The following is a 20,818-nucleotide window of genomic DNA, read 5'->3' on the forward strand; positions in this document are numbered from 1 at the left end:
GATGTATTCCAGCCTGGTTTGGGGAAAATAAAAGGGGCCATAGCCCGTATCCAAGTCGAACCAGGAGCCACGCCACGCTATTTACGGGCGCGCCCAGTGCCTTACGCCTTGCTCGAGAAGGTAGAAGGGGAGCTCTTGGAGAGTTTGGGTATTATCAGGCCCGTCCGTTTTGCTGACTGGGCAGCACCAATTGTACCTGTAATTAAGCCAGCTGCCACAGTTCGCTTGTGTGGCGACTATAAACTTACAGTGAATACGGTTTCCCGACTCGACCGATATCCAATGCCTCGCATAGAGGATCTCTACGTGAAACTTGCAGGTGGACTCTCGTTCACAAAATTAGATATAAGTCACGCCTACCTGCAGTTGGAGCTGGACCCTGCCTCCCGACCATATGTAACGATTAATACACACCGGGGCCTGTATGAATATACACGGTTGCCCTTTGGAGTATCCTCTGCCTGCGCAATTTTTCAACGTGTTATGGAGGGCATTTTGAGAGGTTTACCACGTGTGGCTGCCTACTTAGATGACGTTTTGATTACAGGGACGTCGGAGCAGGAACATTTGGAAAATCTGGAGGCTGTCCTTAGACGCCTTTCGGAGGCTGGAGTCCGTTTACGTCGCACAAAGTGCGTATTTCAGGCAAAGGAAGTAGTCTACCTAGGTTATCGGGTGGACCGCAAAGGTTTGCACCCCGTCACAGAGAAGGTGCGTACAATTCAGCATGCCCCCGCCCCGACTGACACTTCGCATCTTCGTTCTTTTCTCGGTCTCGTAAACTATTACGGGAAGTTCCTCCCCAATCTGGCAACTACGCTGGCCCCTTTGCACCTTCTGCTAAAGAAAAATCACACCTGGGTTTGGGGTCAGCCGCAAGAAACCGGCGGGTAAAGCAACAATTGTCGTCATCTGGGTTACTAACCCACTATGATCCTGGAAAGCCTTTGCTCGTCACATGTGATGCATCCCCGTATGGTATTGGGGCCGTCCTGTCCCACAAGATGGAGAACGGGGCCGAGCGACCGATAGCTTTCGCCTCCCGCACATTGACTGCAGCGGAGAAAAAGTACGCGCAGATCGAGAAGGAGGGCCTGGCAGTGGTTTTTGCGGTGAAACGCTTCCACCAGTACGTGTATGGCTGCCATTTCAGTATCGTGACTGATCATAAGCCTCTGGTGGGACTTTTCAGAGAGGATAAGCCAATACCGCCCATTGCTTCTGCACGGATCCAGCGCTGGGCTTTGTTGCTTGCTGCATATGAGTATTCTCTGGAGCACAAACCAGGTACGCAGATAGCAAATGCCGACGCACTGAGCCGATTGCCATTATCGACCGGCCCCATGTCGACCCCCAGGACCGGTGAGGTGGTTGCAACCCTAGATTTTATGGACACCTTGCCTGTCACGGCATCACAGATCCGTGAGTGGACCCAGACGGAGCCAGTCCTGTCAAAGGTTCGGCACATAGTCCTGTATGGTGGGCAGCATAGACAGCTCCCAGGCGAGTTGCGGGCATTTTCCTCCAAGCTGACAGAAGTCAGCGTGGAAGACGGCATCCTCTTGTGGGGGACGCGTGTGATTGTCCCGGAAAAAGGCCAGGAGCTGATACTAACAGACTTGCACAATGGGCATCCAGGCGTGACCAAAATGAAAATGTTGGCCCGGAGTTATGTCTGGTGGCCAGGCCTCGACACCGACATTGAGAAGGTGGCCCAAAACTGCTCCATTTGCCAGGAGCATCAGAATCTTCCGCCGGCCGCGCCCCTACATCACTGGGAATGGCCAGGGCGGCCTTGGGCACGCTTGCATGCAGATTTCGCAGGCCCTTTTCAAGGATCCATGTTCCTTCTACTAATTAACGCCCAGTCTAAATGCTTAGAGGTGCATAAGATGCAGGGGACAACGTCCTGCGCAACAATTGAAAAGATGCGTTTATCGTTTAGTACGCATGGCCTCCCCGAGGTTCTGGTCACGGATAACGGCACTCCATTCACGAGTGAGGAGTTTGCGAGGTTCACGAAGATGAACGGCATACGCTATATCCGCACTGCCCCTTACCACCCGGCTTCAAATGGGTTGGCAGAGCGTGCAGTGCAGACATTCAAAAGAGGCCTAAAGAAGCAGTCTTCCGGATCAATGGACACGAGACTGGCTCGCTTTTTGTTTACGTATAGGACCACCCCGCATGCAGTGACTGGGTTAGCTCCCGCAGAACTCCTAATGGGCCGGAGACTTTGCACCCGCCTTAGTATGGTCTTCCCGGACATTGGCGCAAAAGTACGCCGCACACAAGAACGGCAGGGACAGGGATTTTCTCGGCATCGGCCGATTCGGCAGTTTGCGCCCGGTGACCCAGTGTTCGTTCGGAATTTTGCTGGTGGTGCCCGATGGGTTCCTGGTGTAATCTTTCGCCAAACGGGCCCTATATCTTACCAGGTGCAAGCCCAGGGTCGTCTCCAGCGCAAACATGTAGACCACATTCGGTCCAGAAGACTATCCCCTCAAAAGATTCCCCGCCCCCGGAGCTCATTTCTACAGCCGCAGAGACCAGAGAAGGTAGTCCTCACAATCTTACACTGGTGCCTCACCCGAAGCCTGCGCAGGTCGTTACGGAACCGAATGGAGATAGAGACGCTGACATGACAGAGGCAGCAGACTCTGACTCCGAGATGGAGACACAGGATGCATCAGAGGGGGAATCCTCGGGTCCACGGGCCGTGGATGTACAACCGTTGCGCCGTTCATCACGGAAGCGCCGGTCTCCGTCTCGTTACACGCCGCCTGATCCAGCGCCGCATGCAAATGGTGTCCGGCCTGCGGTAAAAACGAGTCCGACGCCCTCCTTCGCCAGGGTCTTCGGTGGATTCCTTGGACTTTGGGGGGGGAAGGATGTTATAACCTGCCTACGTACCATTGGCTGGGGACTAATGACAATCCCACAATCCCGTGGGAGTATGAGCTTCCCCAATGAGGGGGGCGGAGAAACCATTAGTAAACTCCTTGTATAAATAAAGCTGGCCAGTTCAGGAACCAGCAGGAAGGAGTATGCAGCAAGGGAAGTTACTGCTACTGTTATATATATGTTATTGTAAATAAATGTTATTACTTTGTATCCTTAAAACTCGTGCTGGATTCTTTGTGGCCCTCACAAAAGTGAAGCTCTCTTTTTCAAACATATCGCATGGTATACGTTAACAACAGAGAACATCCTAAAGGAGGTCACAGAGATAAAAAATAACTGAATAGCAATCTGTGGTATGGAATGTGTTAGGGGCAAGAATTGTGGGCAAGATCTAGGTGGCACATTTTAAGGAGGGTAATGAAGGAAGTTTGAAAGAGGTTGTAAAGGTATGGGCTGGCAAAACCATGAGGGACACATCCAGCTGAATGGCTGTTGGTGCTTTTTGAATGCCTGGCTGTAGCATTCTGCAGGTGGAAAACGAGCATGTTGAGCAGCCAGTTCCTAGCACAAAGTAAGAATGTTATGGTGGTTGGAGGTCAATCATCTCAATTGCAGGACATCACTGCAGAAGTTCCTCAGGCTAGTGCCTTAGGACTAACCACCTTTAGCTGCTTTATCAATGTCCTTCCTTCCATCATAAAGTCAGAAATGGAGATGTTTGCTGATGGCAGCACAATGTTCAGCACCATCCACGACTCCGCAGATACTGAAGCAATCCATGCTCAAATACAGAAGGATCTGGACAATGTCCAGGCTTGGAATGACTAATGGTTAGCAATATTCACACCAGATAAGTGCCAGGCAATGACCATCTCCAACAAGAGAGAATCTAACCATTGCCCCTTGACATTTAATGGTGTTACGATCGCTGAATCACCCACTATCAACATCCTAGGTGGGGGTTACCATTGACCAGAAATTAAACTATCCATACAAATACTGTGGCTACAAAAGCAGGTCAGGGGCTAGGAATCCTTTGACAAGCAACTCACTTCTTGACTCCCCAAAATGTGTCCACCACCTACAAGGCACATCAGGAGTGTTATGGAATACTCTCCACCTCCCTGAATGAGAGCAACTCCAACAACACTCAAGAAGCTTGACACCATTCAGGACAAAGCAGCTCACTTGATTGGTAGCCCTTCCACAAACACATATTCCCTTCACCACTAAAGGCATCACCTTCCAAACCCACCGCTACCATCCAGAAGGACAAGAGCAGCAGATACCGAGGAACACCACCTGGAAGTTCCCCTCCAAGTTATTGAATTGGAAATATATCACCGCTCCTTCACTGTCACTTGGTCAAAAACCTGGAGCTCCCTCCCTAACAGCACTTTGGATGGACCCACACCCCAGGCACTGCTGCGGTTCAAGAAGACAGCTCACTACCACCTTCTCAGCGGGAACAAAGGATGGGCAATAAATGCTGGCTTAGCCAGTGATGCCCACATCCTGTAAATTAATTTTTAAAAGACTGCCTATGGGCCACCACAAAATCAAGCTGGTCTTTAGGCTTGAAAAATTGTAGATCCAGAAAGGTGCATGGCATGTATTTTTAGGCAGGCCAAGTATAGTAACCAGTTTGGTAGTGACACAGGTATTTTAAAATCGACACCAGAGACTTTACAGTATCCAGTGTCTATACCTGTTCTTGTCTTAAAGTGGAATGTATCAAATTGTCTGAAGACTGTCATTTATGATGATGGGTGCCTGACATGCTGGGCTTTCCCATGACTGACAATGTGGATGTTTTGGAACCTTCTTCTCCAGTTAAATGTTTGATTATCGATTATCCTTTATGGCTGAATGGGCATGACTCAATGTGGCAGGAGTGTAGAGTTTTGATCTGATTGTCTGGTTGCAACATCGCTTCACTCGGTCTCTAGTATTCAGCTTGGCATGCATGTCCTGAGATGTAGCTTCACCAGGTTGGCACCTTGTTTTTAGGTATGCCTCTTGTTGCTCCTGGTATTATTTTGTACTCTCCTCGTTGAACCAGGACTGGTCACTTCACAAATGGTAATGGCAGAATGAGGGACATCCTGGATCATGAGATAACAGATAATGGCTGAATATAATTCTTCTCCTGTTGATGGCCAAAGCACCTCATGGATGCCCAGTGTTGAGCTGCTAGTCAACAAATCTATAGCATATCGAGGTGAAATCTTCTTCAGTAAAACAAATTAATTCATGACACTTTGGAGCAATTTTACAGTTATAATAACCTTTTATTGTCACAAGTATGAAGTTAATGTGAAAAGCCCCGAGTCGCCACATTCCAGTGCCTATTCAGGTAAGCTGGTACGGGAATTGAACCTGCGCTGCTGGCCTTATTCTGCATTACAAACCAGTTGTCTAGCCCACTGAGCTAAACCAGATTTAGTACCGTGAAACTTGCCCACTGAAGTACTTGGTTTGCCAACCAAATCAAGAAACAGATGTGGAATAAAAATTTCAGATGTGGAATAAAAATCAAAACACTAAAAAATATGTTTACCGTCTGTGCAGTATCTGGTGCTTCTTCATCCTGGTCAGGCTTGGGACTATGAAGAGATAAACAAGTGAATTAAACAATCATAGAAAATAAATGTTCAAGACTGTACTTTAGAAATGATTTCTACATTTCAAAAACAGCACTTTAAAAATTTACCTAAATTGCTGTTATGGTTCCTCTCAAATCACTCCAAGTGTACTGTGGTTGAAAGTTTATGATCTGGCTCACTTTCCATTATCTCAGGACTGCCCTCTCTGTCATTGTTCTTGATTTTCCCTTCCCTCATTCATTATTCAACCCCATTTGCTGTTGATTCCACTGTCAATTCCATTGATGGGGGGGGGGGGGGGGGGCAGGATTATGCTATCAAGTTGGATGATCAGCCATGATTATAAAGGATAGCGGAGCATGTATGAAGGGCCAAATGGCCTCCTCCTTTATAGGATGTGGGCATCTATGTTCCTATTCCAAGACATACCTTCTGAGCACACAATCACAATTCTTCTTGTTGTGCAACAATCACTACAAATGGGTCTCCTCTACTTTCTTCAAAGAATAATATTTTTATAAATTCTTAAAAATCATATTGGGGTGCATTTTTAACACATCACCTAACTGAGAAATTGTCCAGTGGCACAGCCACGGTCAAGTGACGCGCATCGCAAACCTAAATGAAACATAAGGAAACTGCGTGTTTTCCGAGTTGGGATCCATTTTCAAACCATCACATCGAAGACCCTCTTCATCAATGAGCCTCGAAGGGCCCGGCAATCCTTAAAACGCAAACATTAAATGAAATTTCGCAACCACTTTCAATTTCCTGACATCGCGAACAATTAGGTGACAGCAGCATTATTATTTTGTTTTAAACGCGCGAAAGGAAAGCGTTGCGGATTAGGCTGGGAATGGTGATGTCCAGTTACCTCTCCTCATCCGCCATGTTCCTTCCCCGTTGCTAAGAAACGGCAACAACAACAACCCCGGCCTCAGCCGGAGTCACGTGTCCGACCGTACCACTGCTGGGCGAGGGGAGTTGAGAGCATTGAGCGATCGGGGCGTCAATAATGGGAGTCGAGAGCTCCCATCATTGTTGACCCCCCCCCGGGGGCCGGGCGCTGTGAACCGGACCTGAGGGAAGGCGGAGCCGCCATGTTCAGCTCTTGGCCTCTCTCACACATGCGCACAATGTGACTTGGAACTTGTTCTGTTCATGTTTTCCAGGGGCGACCGGGTCCCGGAATAGCTGGGCAAACGGTTGGAGTGCGGCCCAGCGCACCTCCGCAGATGGCGCCTGAGCTGCAGAGGTTTTCCAGCACTTTCTATTTGTAATCAAAACCCCATAATCAGCAGCTCAGAGACGACTCAGGGGAACAGGAGGAGGCCACTCCGCCCCTCCAGCCTGTTCAGCAATTCGGCACCTGACTCCCTTCCCCAGCCTTTGATCCCAGTAACTAACAAGAATCTCTCTCGGCGTTTAGTTTTAAGAGGGTAAGCACGTCTACTTCCTGATTCAAGTTGTTAGATTTTAATTTTGAAGGTACTTCGTATCCTGTCAGAACATTAGACGGTGTTTCCCAGCAGCACGAATCAGAAGAGAATTTATGCGCCCTCGATCTGGGGGGTGAGCTTAGTGCACATTTGAAGCACGAACACACACGAATTTGGAGTAGGCCACCAGGCTCTTCAAGCCTGCCCCCCCCCCCCCCCCCAATATGATCATGGCTAATCTACATCGGCCTCAACTCCTTTTCTGTGCCATTTCCCCATAGCTCTCTATTCCTCGATCTATCAAATATTTATCCACCTCCACTTTAAATACTTGTAATGATCCAGCCTCCACCACCCTCTGGTGAGAATAAATTTCTGCACATCTCAGTTTTAAACGACCTTGTTCGAGACCCTCCCACTCGTGAAAACATCCCGCCATCTACCCTGGCAAACCCCCTCAGGATCTTCTATGTTTGAATAAGGTCATCCCTCACTCTTCTAGGAACTCCAAGGAATACAGATGCAGACTGTTTTGTCTCTCTTGATAGGAAAACCAGGGATCAAATCTCCTTTGGACTGCCTTCAATGTTGGTATATCCTTTTTTGGGTAAAGGGACCAGTCCTGTACACAGTATTCCAGATGAGGACTCGTAACATCCTGTACAGTTGAAACAAAATGTACCTATTTTTAAACTCCATCCCCTTTGCAATCAAGGTCAAAATATCTTCTTAATGACTTGTTGTACCTGCCTCCTATCTTTTTGCGATTTATGCATAAGAACACCTAGATCCCTCTGAACTTCACTTACCTGCAGTGTCTCTCTCCATTTAGATAATAATCTGTCTTTTGATTCCTCCTTCCAAAGTAAATGACCTCACACTTGCCCACATTAAACTCCATTTGCCAGTTTTTCACCCAGTCATCCAATCTATCTCTATCCCAATAAAGAATCACAACATCCTCATCAAAGCATGCTCTTCCACCTATTTTTGTATCATCGGCAAATTTGTAAACTTTACACTCCGTTCCTTCCTCCAGGTCATTAATGTAAATAGTGAACCACTTCAAACAGTGAAAGCAGTGGTAATGACTGACAGGTTGGCAGACTTATGTTTGCTACATTTTCTCCAGTGAATTAAAAAAAAACTAATTTTGTAACCTTGAAGAGATGGTGTAGGAGGGAGTGCTTTAGATTGCTGGAACACTGGATCCATTTATGTGGAAGGTGGGAACTGTACAAGTTGGACTGATTACACCTAAATTGGAACAGGATAAAGATCTTTATAGGGAGTTTTGCTTGTGCTGAGTTGGAGGGGGTTAAAATACTTTGGCAAGGGGATGGGATATGGAGTGAAGGTAGAGTAAGGGGGTGGTGCATAGCCAAATATAGAAGAAAAAACAAGTCAGACTGGAAGGCAGTGATTATAGACAGGTTAAGGCACAAGGGAGTAGTATGGCAAGACTGGATGACATTTATTTTAATGCAAGGAGTCTTGCGAGTAAGGCAGATGAGTTGAGGGGGTTGATGAACACTTGTGAATATGATATTGCTCTCACAGAAATGGTTGATGGAGGGGCAGGACTGCCAGTTCAATATTGTGGGGTATTGAATCTTCAAGGGTGAGTGGGAAGGATGTAAGAGGAGGTGGTGTCATAATATTGATTAAGGAGTCAATTACTGCAGTAAGGAGGGATGATATCATAGAATTCCTACAGTAAGGCAGCATGGTGGCGCCGTTGGTTAGCCACGCTGCTGCTTCACGGTGCCGAGGTCCCAGGTTCGATCCCAGCTCTGGGTCACTGTCCATGTGGAGTTTGCACATTCTCCCAATGTTTGCGTGAGTTTCGCCCCCACAACCCAAAGATGTGCAGGCTAGGTGGATTGGCCACGCTAAATTGCCCCTTAATTGGAAAAAATGAATTGGGTACTCTAAATTTTAAAAATAAATAAAATCCCTACAGTACAGAAGGAGGCCATTCAGTCTATTGAGTGCACTGGCCCTCCGAAAGAGCACCCTACCTCGGCCCACTCTCCTGCCCTATCCCCGTAACCCCACCTAACCTTTGGATTTAGCACTGCTGTCTCACAGCACCAGGGTACCGGGTTCAATTCCAGCCTTGGGTGACTGTAGAGTTTGCACGTTCCTCTCGTGTCTGCGTGAGTTTCCTCCAGGTGCTCCAGTTTCCTTCCACGGTCTAGAGATATTTAACCATGATAAATTGCCCCATAGTATCCAGGGATGTGCAAGCTAGGGGATCGTGGGGCCATTGGAGTTCCCTGAGTGGTCAGGGGCAGGTCAGTGCCCTAGCACTCCCCCAGGCACTGCCTGTGTTGGGGCAGTGCCCAGGTGCCAGGTTGGCACTGGCAAAGACTGGGGGCTATGCCAATGAAAGGTGGGATATGAAGGGTTGGGCTGTGTGAAGGGGGTATGAAGGGTTTGCTAGTGTCACACGGGAGGGTTTAAACTAGTATGGCAGGGGGGTGGGCACGGGAGCAATAGGTCAGAAGGTGAGAGCATTGAGGGAGAACTAGGGAATAGGGACAGTGTGGCTCTGAGGCAGAGCAGACGGGGAGAAGTTGCTGAACACAGCGGGTCTGGTGGCCTGAAGTGCATATGTTTTAATGCAAGGAGCATTACGAGTAAGGCAGATGAACTTAGAGCTTGGATTAGTACTTGGAACTATGATGTTGTTGCCATTACAGAGATTTGGTTGAGGGAAGGGCAGGATTGGCAGCTAAACGTTCCAGGATTTAGATGTTTCAGGCGGGATAGAGGGGGATGTAAAAGGGGAGGCGGAGCTGCGCTACTTGTTCGGGAGAATATCACAGCTGTAATGCGAGAGGACACCTCAGAGGACAGTGAGGCTATATGGGTAGAGATCAGGAACAAGAAGGGTGCAGTCACAATGTTGGGGGTATACTACAGGCCTCCCAACAGCCAGCGGGAGATAGAGGAGCAGATAGGTAGACAGATTTTGGAAAAGAGTAAAAACAACAGGGTTGTGGTGATGGGAGACTTCAACTTCCCCAATATTGACTGGGACTCACTTAGTGCCAGGGGCTTAGACGGGGCGGAGTTTGTAAGGAGCATCCAGGAGGGCTTCTTAAAACAATATGTAGACAGTCCAACTAGGGAAGGGGCGGTACTGGACCTGGTATTGGGGAATGAGCCCGGCCAGGTGGTAGATGTTTCAGTAGGGGAGCATTTCGGTAACAGTGACCACAATTCAGTAAGTTTTAAAGTACTGGTGGACAAGGATAAGAGTGGTCCGAGGATGAATGTGCTAAATTGGGGGAAGGCTAATTATAACAATATTAGGCGGGAACTGAAGAACATAGATTGGGGGCGGATGTTTGAGGGCAAATCAACATCTGACATGTGGGAGGCTTTCAAGTGGCAGTTGAAAGGAATACAGGTCCGGCATGTTCCTGTGAGGAAGAAAGATAAATACGGCAATTTTCGGGAACCTTGGATGACGAGTGATATTGTAGGACTCGTCAAAAAGAAAAAGGAGGCATTTGTCAGGGCTAAAAGGCTGGGAACAGACGAAGCCTGCGTGGAATATAAGGAAAGTAGGAAGAAACTTAAGCAAGGAGTCAGGAGGGCTAGAAGGGGTCACGAAAAGTCATTGGCAAATAGGGTTAAGGAAGATCCCAAGGCTTTTTACACGTACATAAAAAGCAAGAGGGTAGCCAGGGAAAGGGTTGGCCCACTGAAGGATAGGCAAGGGAATCTATGTGTGGAGCCAGAGGAAATGGGCGAGGTACTAAATGAATACTTTGCATCAGTATTCACCAAAGAGAAGGAATTGGTAGATGTTGAGTCTGGAGAAGGGGGTGTAGATAGCCTGGGTCACATTGTGATCCAAAAAGACGAGGTGTTGGGTGTCTTAAAATATATTAAGGTAGATAAGTCCCCAGGGCCTGATGGGATCTACCCCAGAATACTGAAGGAGGCTGGAGAGGAAATTGCTGAGGCCTTGACAGAAATCTTTGGATCCTCGCTGTCTTCAGGGGATGTCCCGGAGGACTGGAGAATAGCCAATGTTGTTCCTCTGTTTAAGAAGGGTAGCAAGGATAATCCCGGGAACTACAGGCCGGTGAGCCTTACTTCAGTGGTAGGGAAATTACTGGAGAGAATTCTTCGAGACAGGATCTACTCCCATTTGGAAGCAAATGGACGTATTAGTGAGAGGCAGCACGGTTTTGTGAAGGGGAGGTTGTGTCTCACTAACTTGATAGAGTTTTTCGAGGAGGTCACTAAGATGATTGATGCAGGTAGGGCAGTAGATGTTGTCTATATGGACTTCAGTAAGGCCTTTGACAAGGTCCCTCATGGTAGACTAGTACAAAAGGTGAAGTCACACAGGATCAGGGGTGAGCTGGCAAGGTGGATACAGAACTGGCTAGGCCATAGAAGGCAGAGAGTAGCAATGGAGGGATTCTTTTCTAATTGGAGGGCTGTGACCAGTGGTGTTCCACAGGGATCAGTGCTGGGACCTTTGCTCTTTGTAGTATATATAAATGATTTGGAGGAAAATGTAACTGGTCTGATTAGTAAGTTTGCAGACGACACAAAGGTTGGTGGAATTGCGGATAGCGATGAGGACTGTCGGAGGATACAGCAGGATTTAGATTGTCTGGAGACTTGGGCGGAGAGATGGCAGATGGAGTTTAATCCGGACAAATGTGAGGTAATGCATTTTGGAAGGTCTAATGCAGGTAGGGAATATACAGTGAATGGTAGAACCCTCAAGAGTATTGAAAGTCAAAGAGATGTAGGAGTACAGGTCCACAGGTCATTGAAAGGGGCAACACAGGTGGAGAAGGTAGTCAAGAAGGCATACGGCATGCTTGCCTTCATTGGCCGGGGCATTGAGTATAAGAATTGGCAAGTCATGTTGCAGCTGTATAGAACCTTAGTTAGGCCACACTTGGAGTATAGTGTTCAATTCTGGTCGCCACACTACCAGAAGGATGTGGAGGCTTTAGAGAGGGTGCAGAAGAGATTTACCAGAATGTTGCCTGGTATGGAGGGCATTAGCTATGAGGAGCGATTGAATAAACTCGGTTTGTTCTCACTGGAACGAAGGAGGTTGAGGGGAGACCTGATAGAGGTATACAAAATTATGAGGGGCATAGACAGAGTGGATAGTCAGAGGCTTTTCCCCAGGGTAGAGGGGTCAATTACTAGGGGACATAGGTTTAAGGTGAGAGGGGCAAGGTTTAGAGTAGATGTACGAGGCAAGTTTTTTACGCAGAGGGTAGTGGGTGCCTGGAACTCGCTACCGGAGGAGGTAGTGGACGCAGGGACGATAGGGACATTTAAGGGGCATCTTGACAAATATATGAATAGGATGGGAATAGAAGGATACGGACCCAGGAAGTGTAGAAGATTGTAGTTTAGTCGGGCAGCATGGTCGGCACGGGCTTGGAGGGCCGAAGGGCCTGTTCCTGTGCTGTACATTTCTTTGTTCTTTGTTTGTTTGGATGTCATGAACGTAGGGGGATGAAGGGGGGGACTGCTGAAAGGCCTAACAAATGTGGGCCCTAAATGTGGGGGAGTCCTCAGTGAGGGGCGTGATGATGCCCATGTCAGTGGGCATCGCCTTGTCCATGGGTGGGAGGAATGGGGAACCCTCAAGCTCACAGCGATTGGGGCACCCTTTCAAAATGTCGACTCGATCTCTGAGGAGCCAGTCTAGGCGGCGACTTCAGATCCAAGTGTGGGCTTGACCGGTGAGAAACTCCCCACGTCCCAAAAAATGACTAAGTGTGGGTGGAGACAGGTCTGAATCGCACCCAAAATGCTGGCGGGAAACATCCCGCCAAACTCATCCAAAATTACACTTGATCATTTTTTGGGGAGAATCGCGCCCCTTACTTTCTGCTTATTTTAAAATGGACTTTACTGGACCGAAAACATGGCAACTACAGGTCCCATAATTTGCAAGTTGTCTACAGTTCTGAAAAAGTCCAGCAGTAATAATAGGACAAAGCTCGCCCCTCTTATATAATCTCATACCTATCATTGTGTGAACCCACTACAATCAAGGAAACAAGGGAGCAGAGGATAGTCTGTCTCCCCAACCTAGACTTACAACAAAGAATGAGCCATTGAGTTTGTTGTACATGGTGGCCCAGTGGTTAGCACTGCTGCCTCACGGCACTGAGGACCCGGGTTCGATCCCAACCTCGGGTCACTGTCCGTGTGGAGTTTGCACATTCTCCCCATGTTTGCGTGGGTCTCATCCCCACATCCCAAAGATGTGCGGAGTAGGTGGATTGGCCAAGCTAAATTGCCCCTTAACTGGGAAAAAAGAGAATTGGGTACTCTAAATTAATCAACAAAAAATAATTTTTTATACCTGCGGATAAGACTTCCAGTGGCAGCATGTAGAGGGGAAGTCGCATGTTGGGTGGCTCCTGTTTGAGGCGTGTTTTTAGGAGTTTTAAAGTCTGGTCCTGGGGGCAATTTGCGAATGATTGATTGAAAGAATATGCAAGGAAGGCAAAGGATGTCAAAAGGATTAAGAAAACAGCTGGGAAGAAGGGAGTGATTGAGTGTTCACCGTCGAGTGAAAGGGTCAGCCAGGGAGCTGGCAAGATGGCGGAGGCTGGGCTGCCGGGTGGGGCCGCACTGTTCACAACAGAGGGGATGACCAAGATGATGTCTTTGGACCTGGAGAAGCAGTTTGCGAAGCACATGGAGGTGGTGAGGAAGGAGATGGCGGTGGCGTTGGGGGAGGTGGCAGCCGCCCTGGTGAGAGAATAGCTGTGGCGAAGACATCGGCTGAGGTGAGGGAGCAGAGCGAGAGGATGAAGGGAGTGGAGTTTTCGAGAAGGCCATGTCGCAGCACAGCGATCGGCTCACCTCGATGGGGGATGAGCTGCGGAGGGGGGTCGAGGCCAATAAGAGGCTTTGAGCAAAGCTGGAGGACCTGGAGAACCACTCGAGGCGGCAAAATGTGAGGATTTTGGGCTAGCCCGAAAGAGTAGAGGGCTCGAGGCCGACTGTACTTCACCAAGATGTTGGCGGAATTGATGGGGGAGGGTGAGAAGCCCTCCCGGTATGAACTGGACCAAGCTCATCGGTTGCTGAGGCAAAACCCAAAGTTAAATGATCCGCCAAGGGCAGTGATCATCTGCTTTCACAAGTACTATTATATTCTGCAGTCTCTTTCTGCAGTCTGTTTTTACAAGTACCATTATATTCTACAGTCTCTACGTTATATTCTGCAGTCTCTCCTTCCCTGTGTACGGTGTGCATTGTCTGTACAGCATGCAAGAAACAATACTAACAATACTGTATACTAATACATGTGACAATAATAAAACAAATCAAATCAAATCAAGTACCACATGAAGGAGAAGGTGTTGAACTGAGCGAAGCAGAAGCATGAGGTGCAGTGGGCTGGTGCTGGAGTTCACATGTACCAGGACTTGACGGTGGAGCTGCTTTCGGCCGAGTTAAGATGGCATTATACAACAGCGGGATAAGATTTGGTGTGGTATATACAGTGAAGCTGAGGGTGACCTACAGTGCCAAAGATTTCTATTTTGAGACGGTGGAGATGTGAAAGGGGAGGGAGGGGATCGATACTGGGTGATGGCTTTTTGAGAGGAAGTGCAGGGGGATTCTGGGAGGGGGTTCGATGTTAACAATGGATATGGGCGTCAGGCTCATGGGGCAAGGCCCGGTGTTACGATGATGGTGGATAAGAAAGGGGGGGGGTGAGAGACCCCGGTTATGATAGTTACGTGGAACGTGATGGGGTTCGTTGGCCCAGTCAAGAGATCAAGGATATTGCCACATCTGAAAGGTTTGAAGGCCAATGTGGCGATGCTGCAGGAGACTCACTTGAGGGTGAAGGACCAGGTGAGGCTTAGGAAGGGCCGGATCAGCCAGGTATTTCATTTGGGATTTGATGGTAGGATTCAAGGGGTAGCAATCCTGGTTAGCAAAAGAGCACGGTTCCAGATGGAGAAAGTGTTTGCAGACCAGGGAGGCAGGAATGTGATAGTGACCGGGGCATTGGAGGGGAGGCTGGTGGCACTGGTAAGCGTGTATGGTTCCAACTGGGATAATGTAGGATTTGTGAAGGTGTGTCGGGCCATCCCTGACTTGGATTCACACAGATTGATTTTGGGGTGGGGACTGGAACCTGGTGTAGGAGCCGAGATTGGACAGGTCACGGCCGCACTCACTTGTCCCCAAAGGCGTTGGCTGGACTAATGGCAGAAATGGGACGGGTGGACCCTTGGAGGTTTCGGCACCCAGGAGAGCGGGAGTACTCTTTTTTTCCTCCTTGGTCCACAAGGTTTATTCGGGAATTGGCTTATTTGTGGTGGGGAAGGCGCTGTTGGCAGGGGTTAGGCATTGGAATACTCGACAAATGCGATATTGGATCATGCGCCACATTGGGTGGATATGGTGGAGAGGGGGGCAGTGCAGAGGTCAGGATGGAGATTAGATGTGGGGCTGTTGGGGGACTCAGGGTTCTGTGATAAGGATTGGGAAAGTAATCAAGGAATATGTGGGGTTCAATTGTTCTGGGGAGGTTTCGCAGACGGTGGTTTTTGAAGCTGTAAAGGCGGTGGTGAGGGAGGAGGTGATCTCGTTTAAGGCAAAGGTGGACAAGGAGAATAATAATAATCGCTTATTGTCACAAGTAAGCTTCAATGAAGTTACTGTGAAAAGCCCCAAGTCGCTACGTTCCAGCGCCTGTTCGGGGAGGTAGTTACGGGAATTGAACCCGTGCTGCTGGCATTGTTCTGCATTACAAGCCGGCTGTTTAGCCCACTGTGCTAAAGCAGCTAAAGCTGTGCTAAAGAGGGTGGAGCGCCAAAGGGTTATAAATGAGATGCTGGAGGTAGGCAGGAATTAAAACAGCTCTGCTGATGGACAGATGGTGAGAAAAAGAAAGGAGTTCAGTTTGCCTCTCTGCCCTGTCCATAACATTATATTGAATTTTACTTGCCACTAGTCCACCATTCTGCAAACCTGTTTTATATCTTCCTGTATTCTGTAAGCAGTAATTTGCTTTTATCTTCTGTTCTTTTACATGTTTTTTTTGTTAACATTCTGATGCATTTGTTGCACAAACTACCATGATTTATTTTTCACCTGTATTTTTTCTCCTCTATCATCCAGGTGCAGAAACTAAACACAGCTTCAAGACCATCTGTCTTTTTGTCATGGTTTCACAACATTTTGAAGCAGATGAGTGGGCTCTTGTTTCAGGAAATGAAGAAACTGGACCCACTAGACTTCCATTTGTGACTACACCAAGAATGCATGCATTTGCTGCTTTCAAGTATGGGGCCATTCTGCTTTCCGTCATTCTAGGCGCTGTGATTACTTACCATAATTGTTCTGCACCAGATTCTCTAGTAATATCTCGATCTATCAACCTGGGCGCAACTAAACTAGGTCAATTGTGGCAATCTCCAAATTATAGAAACAGAACAGCGACCTTGGAAACACTGAGCAAGCTATCATTCAATAAGAGTTATCACAGTGCCTCTCAGTGTGATATTGATCCTAATGGTAGGTTTGACTGTGCTTTTAATGAGCTGATTGATATGAAGAAATGTCAGGCTCGTGGCTGCTGCTGGAATCCAGAGGTCAATGCGTTGTCCCCACTTTGTTTTTTACCATCAAACTATCCTTCTTACAATGTGGATTACCTTATGCCAACCAGCACTGGCTTCACAGGTACTCTGAGCCGCACTGAGAAGACATTGTTCCTGAATGACATAATGACTCTTCAGTTGAATGTAATTTACGAGACAGCAGGCAGACTTCATTTCACCGTAAGTAGTGGCAAGTGAAAAGCTAATTTTAATGAAATCATGGAGGAAGCTGTTGATTGACGATGTGATAACAGTACAGCCGTAGAATCATAGAAAAGTAACGGCACAGAATGAGACCATTCAATCCACCGGGTCTGCACCGGCTGAAAAATCGAGCCATCCATTCTAATCCCACTTTGCAAGTTCCAGTATTTCAATTGTCGATCCAGGTACCTTTTTAAATTATAAAAACAGAAAATACTGGAAAAACTCGGTAAGTCTGGCTGCATCTTGGGAGAGAGTACATAGTACATAGAACATACAGTGCAGAAGGAGGCCATTCGGCCCATCAAGTCTGCACCGACTCACTTAAGCTCTCACTTCCACCCTATCCCCGTAACCCAATAACCCCTCCTAATCTTTTTTGGTCACTAAGGATACTTTTATCATGGCCAATCCACCTAACCTGCACGTCGTTGGACTGTGGGAGGAAACTGGAGCACCCTGAGGAAACCCACACAGACACGGGGAGAATGTGCAGCCTCCGCACAGACAGTGACCCAGCATGTAATAGAACCTGGGACCCTGGCGCTGTGAAACCACAGTGCTAATCACTTGTGCTACCGTGCTGCTCGAGTTACAGTTAACGTTTCAAGTCCACACAGACTCAAAATGTTAATTCTATTTTCTCCCTCCACAGATGAGCTTATTTGTGACAATAATAAAGATGATTAGATTATGCAACTATACCTGCTGGGTTTTTCCAGCATTTTCTCTTTTTGTTTCAGATTCCAACATCCACCGTGTTTTGCTTTTACCTTTTTAAATGAATTGAGGGTTTCTGCTTCAACCACCAATCCAGGCAGTGAATTCCAGACAACTACCCACCCTGTCCATGAAAAAGTTTTCCTAACATTCCCAATAAGGGTGACACAGTGGTTAGCCCTGCAGCCTTGCAGCGCCAGGGACCCGGGTTCAATTCTGGCCTTGGGTCACTATCTGTGTGGAGTTTGTACATTCTCCCTGTGTCTACGTGGGTTTCCTCTGGTTTTCTCCCACAAACCAAAGATGTGGAGGTTAGGTGGATTGACCATGCTAAATTGCCCCTTTGTGTCCAGGGAGGTGCAAGTTACATGGACAGGGAGGGCTGGGCATGAGTAGTAGTGCTCTTTTGTAGGGGCGGTGTAGGTCCAATGGGGCGAAAAGCCTCCTTCTGCACTGTAGGGATTCTATGATAATATCCCATCTAAACCTTCTCCCAGTCACTTGAAACCTGTACCCTCTGGGAGTTAACCTCACTACTGGGAGAAACAAGCCTTCCCTGTCCACTCTATCCAGGCCCCTCATAATTTTGTACACCTTTATTAACCTTTGTAAATTTCCAGTTAATGTTGGAAGTATTTATATTTGACCACAGTCTCTTGCTATATTAAAGTAGTACAAATAAAGTGGATTCAGATTTTTGTTAAAGTCAAAAGTATTTTTTAATATATCTTCTGGACCACCCAGTTTTCTGGTATTCACTTTGCAGTTTTACATGACTCAAGAGCCACCTTTGATACAACTGGATTATTTGAATTTTCCTGGTCAGGAACTAAGCTGCTTAAATTTGTAGATTTATATAAGCAAATGTCTTTCAAAAATGCAGGTTTAGTTACTATTCATCACAATGGGTGGAATGCCACTCATTGGATAAAATCTTGCTCAATAATATCTTTCTGATACTTTTATTCTGTTTGCAAGAAGGCGAAACTTTTGGCATCATTTTGCAGACATATCTGTCACAACGTTTCAGCCATTATAATTAATAAACAGCAGAGTTAATTTTCCACAGGCTTGCTTGGAATTAGTTTGTTCTTTGAGATTTTGGAATCTGGACCTCTTGGACAGGAATGCTGGTCAACTGTATATTACGATTTTACTCTAGATTCTTTTCCAAATTTCTCAAATTCGTTTGGTGTTATTTCACCTGCTTCATCTGTCCTCCATTAAAGATAGTTAACTCTCAGCCATTATGTCTGTGACAATAAGCAGGCATATAGCCCTGAATGTTTACTCAATAAAGTTGCAGTAGATTAATTTTATTCCTGTGCACCCACCCTTTGTCACCTGTCTATGTACCCTTTTGCCCATCTCTGAACACTGCTGTATTGTCTTTATCTAGATTTTAAAATGGTATAATTGATGACTACAATGATGTTCATGGGCCGGGATTCTCTGAAATCCCGGACAAGCGTTGACGCCGGCGTAAACGGGCCTCCTGGCCCAGCAATTCAGCGGTCTTCACAGGGCTAGCACGTCGCCGGAGTGCTGCACGCTACTGCGGCACCGAAAGGCGGCCCTTCAAAGACGGCGGTGGTCCGCACATGCGCGCGACGGCCGTCTCCGCATGGCGCTTGTGCGGGGTTGCCGGCGCATGCGCATGGTTGGACTGCCGTCTCCGCGCCGGCGCGGGGCATCATGTTGGAGACCTGCGGAAGGAGGAAGGCCCCCTCCAGATCGCGGGCCCCCGCCGATCGAAAGCCCCCGATCGCGGGCCTGGGCCCCGTGGAGGCCCCCGGAGCCAGATCTCCCCCCCCCCACCAGGATACCAGGTTGGAACCACGCCAGCAGGAGTTCGGCAGGTCGCCCGCGGAGAATCGTCGACTGGCGCCGCAGCAACTGCGTGGGCGCGATTGCCGCTGATTCTCCGGTCGCCGAGAATCGTGCTGTGGCGTGGAGGGAATTTCCTGCGTCCCCAGCAGTTCTCCGACCCGGCGCGGGCTCAGAGAATCTCGCCAATGACCTTTTCTTGAGATTTGTTTTTATGTATTGCTCCCCAGTGTATAATTTACTGAAGTAGTAAATTCTTTTAAAATATTCTGGTGTCTACACACCCATAGGAGAGCACGAACTAGTTTCAAATTGTTCAGCTTTACTTTGAGACCAGCCAGGATCCTATTTAGTTATGTGTGTGAAGTGTGCATTGCTGATGGTTGATTCTTTTGATTTGAGTAATATTCACTCTCAAATAAAACTGATTGGTAATTTGCAGCCAATTGATTTTGTAAAACAATGCTTAGAAATTCAATAAATATGCTGAAATTAATGGTTCACGGTGATTAACAAGTTTGACTCCTTCCCCCTGAGCTAAGATTTTATTCTCCTTCAATATTCCCATGGCCTCCAATCCTTCATAGTGTATAAATTTCAGCTTCTCCAAATGCTGTCGTTATCGTACCCCACACCATATCCTGCTCACCCACCCTGTTTCCAATTCATTCTCTGGCTGTACAACCCCTCCCGAGAACTTTCCATTCTTCTAATATTTGCCTTTTAATCATTTCCTTTCTGCCCAGTATTGATGGACATGATTTTAGCAGTCTAGATCCCATATTCTGAAATTTTCTCACTAAACATTTTCATTTCCCTATTTTTGAACACCGTCTTTAAAACTCACTTCTTTGATCAAGTTTTTGGTCTCAATGCCCCTTTTCCCTCCATGACCAATTTTGACTTATTCTTTTCTTTGCGAAGCACTTTGGGATGTTTTTCTACAGTAAAGGCACTAAATAACTGAATCAGGATCGAACCTGGGACCTCAGTGCTGTGAGGCAGCAGTGCTAACCACTGCGCCACCATGCTGCCTGCCAATGCAGAAAATAAGCCGAAAACAGTTGCAACAATCTTCAGCCAGAAGGGCCAAGGGGATGATCTATCTTGGCCTCCTCCAGAGATCTCCAGCATCACAGATGCCAGTCTTCAGCCATTCCAGTTCACTCTACATGATATCAGGAAACGGCTCAAGGCACTGGATACTGCTAAGCCTATGGGCTCTGAAATTCTGGCAATAGTACTGAAAGCTTGTGCTCCAGAACTTGCTGCACCTCTAGCCAAGCTGTTCCAATACAGCTACAACACTGGTATCTACCCGGCATTGTGGGAAATTGCCCAGGTGTATCCTGCACACAAAAAGCAGGACAAATCCAGCCTGGCCAATTACCATGCCATTAGTCTGCACTCAATCGTGAGTAAAGTGACAGAAGGTGTCATGAACAATGCTATCAAGTGGTACATGCTTAGCAATAACTTG

The 20,818-nt window shown here is 47.5% G+C and overlaps 2 protein-coding genes across 2 annotated transcripts in view; one reads left to right on the forward strand and one right to left on the reverse strand.

Annotated features, from left to right (window-relative positions):
* The window catches only part of ccdc40 (coiled-coil domain 40 molecular ruler complex subunit), a 123,847-nt gene extending 117,304 nt beyond the window's left edge, over positions 1–6,543 (reverse strand). The window contains 2 exon segments of the mRNA XM_072483486.1: positions 5,465–5,510; positions 6,385–6,543. Of these exon segments, the coding sequence (XP_072339587.1) occupies positions 5,465–5,510; positions 6,385–6,401 (63 nt within the window). The 5' untranslated portion in view covers positions 6,402–6,543.
* A 59-nt stretch (positions 6,544–6,602) lies between these two features.
* Positions 6,603–20,818, forward strand: part of gaa (alpha glucosidase) — an 81,344-nt gene continuing 67,128 nt past the window's right edge. Inside the window, exons 1-2 of the mRNA XM_072483492.1 lie at positions 6,603–6,949; positions 16,106–16,767. Of these exons, the coding sequence (XP_072339593.1) occupies positions 16,150–16,767 (618 nt within the window). The 5' untranslated portion in view covers positions 6,603–6,949; positions 16,106–16,149. The remainder of the gene's footprint in view (positions 6,950–16,105; positions 16,768–20,818) is intronic.

Source organism: Scyliorhinus torazame, chromosome 18, assembly GCF_047496885.1.
Source record: "Scyliorhinus torazame isolate Kashiwa2021f chromosome 18, sScyTor2.1, whole genome shotgun sequence".
NCBI classification, from domain to species: Eukaryota; Metazoa; Chordata; class Chondrichthyes; order Carcharhiniformes; family Scyliorhinidae; genus Scyliorhinus; species Scyliorhinus torazame.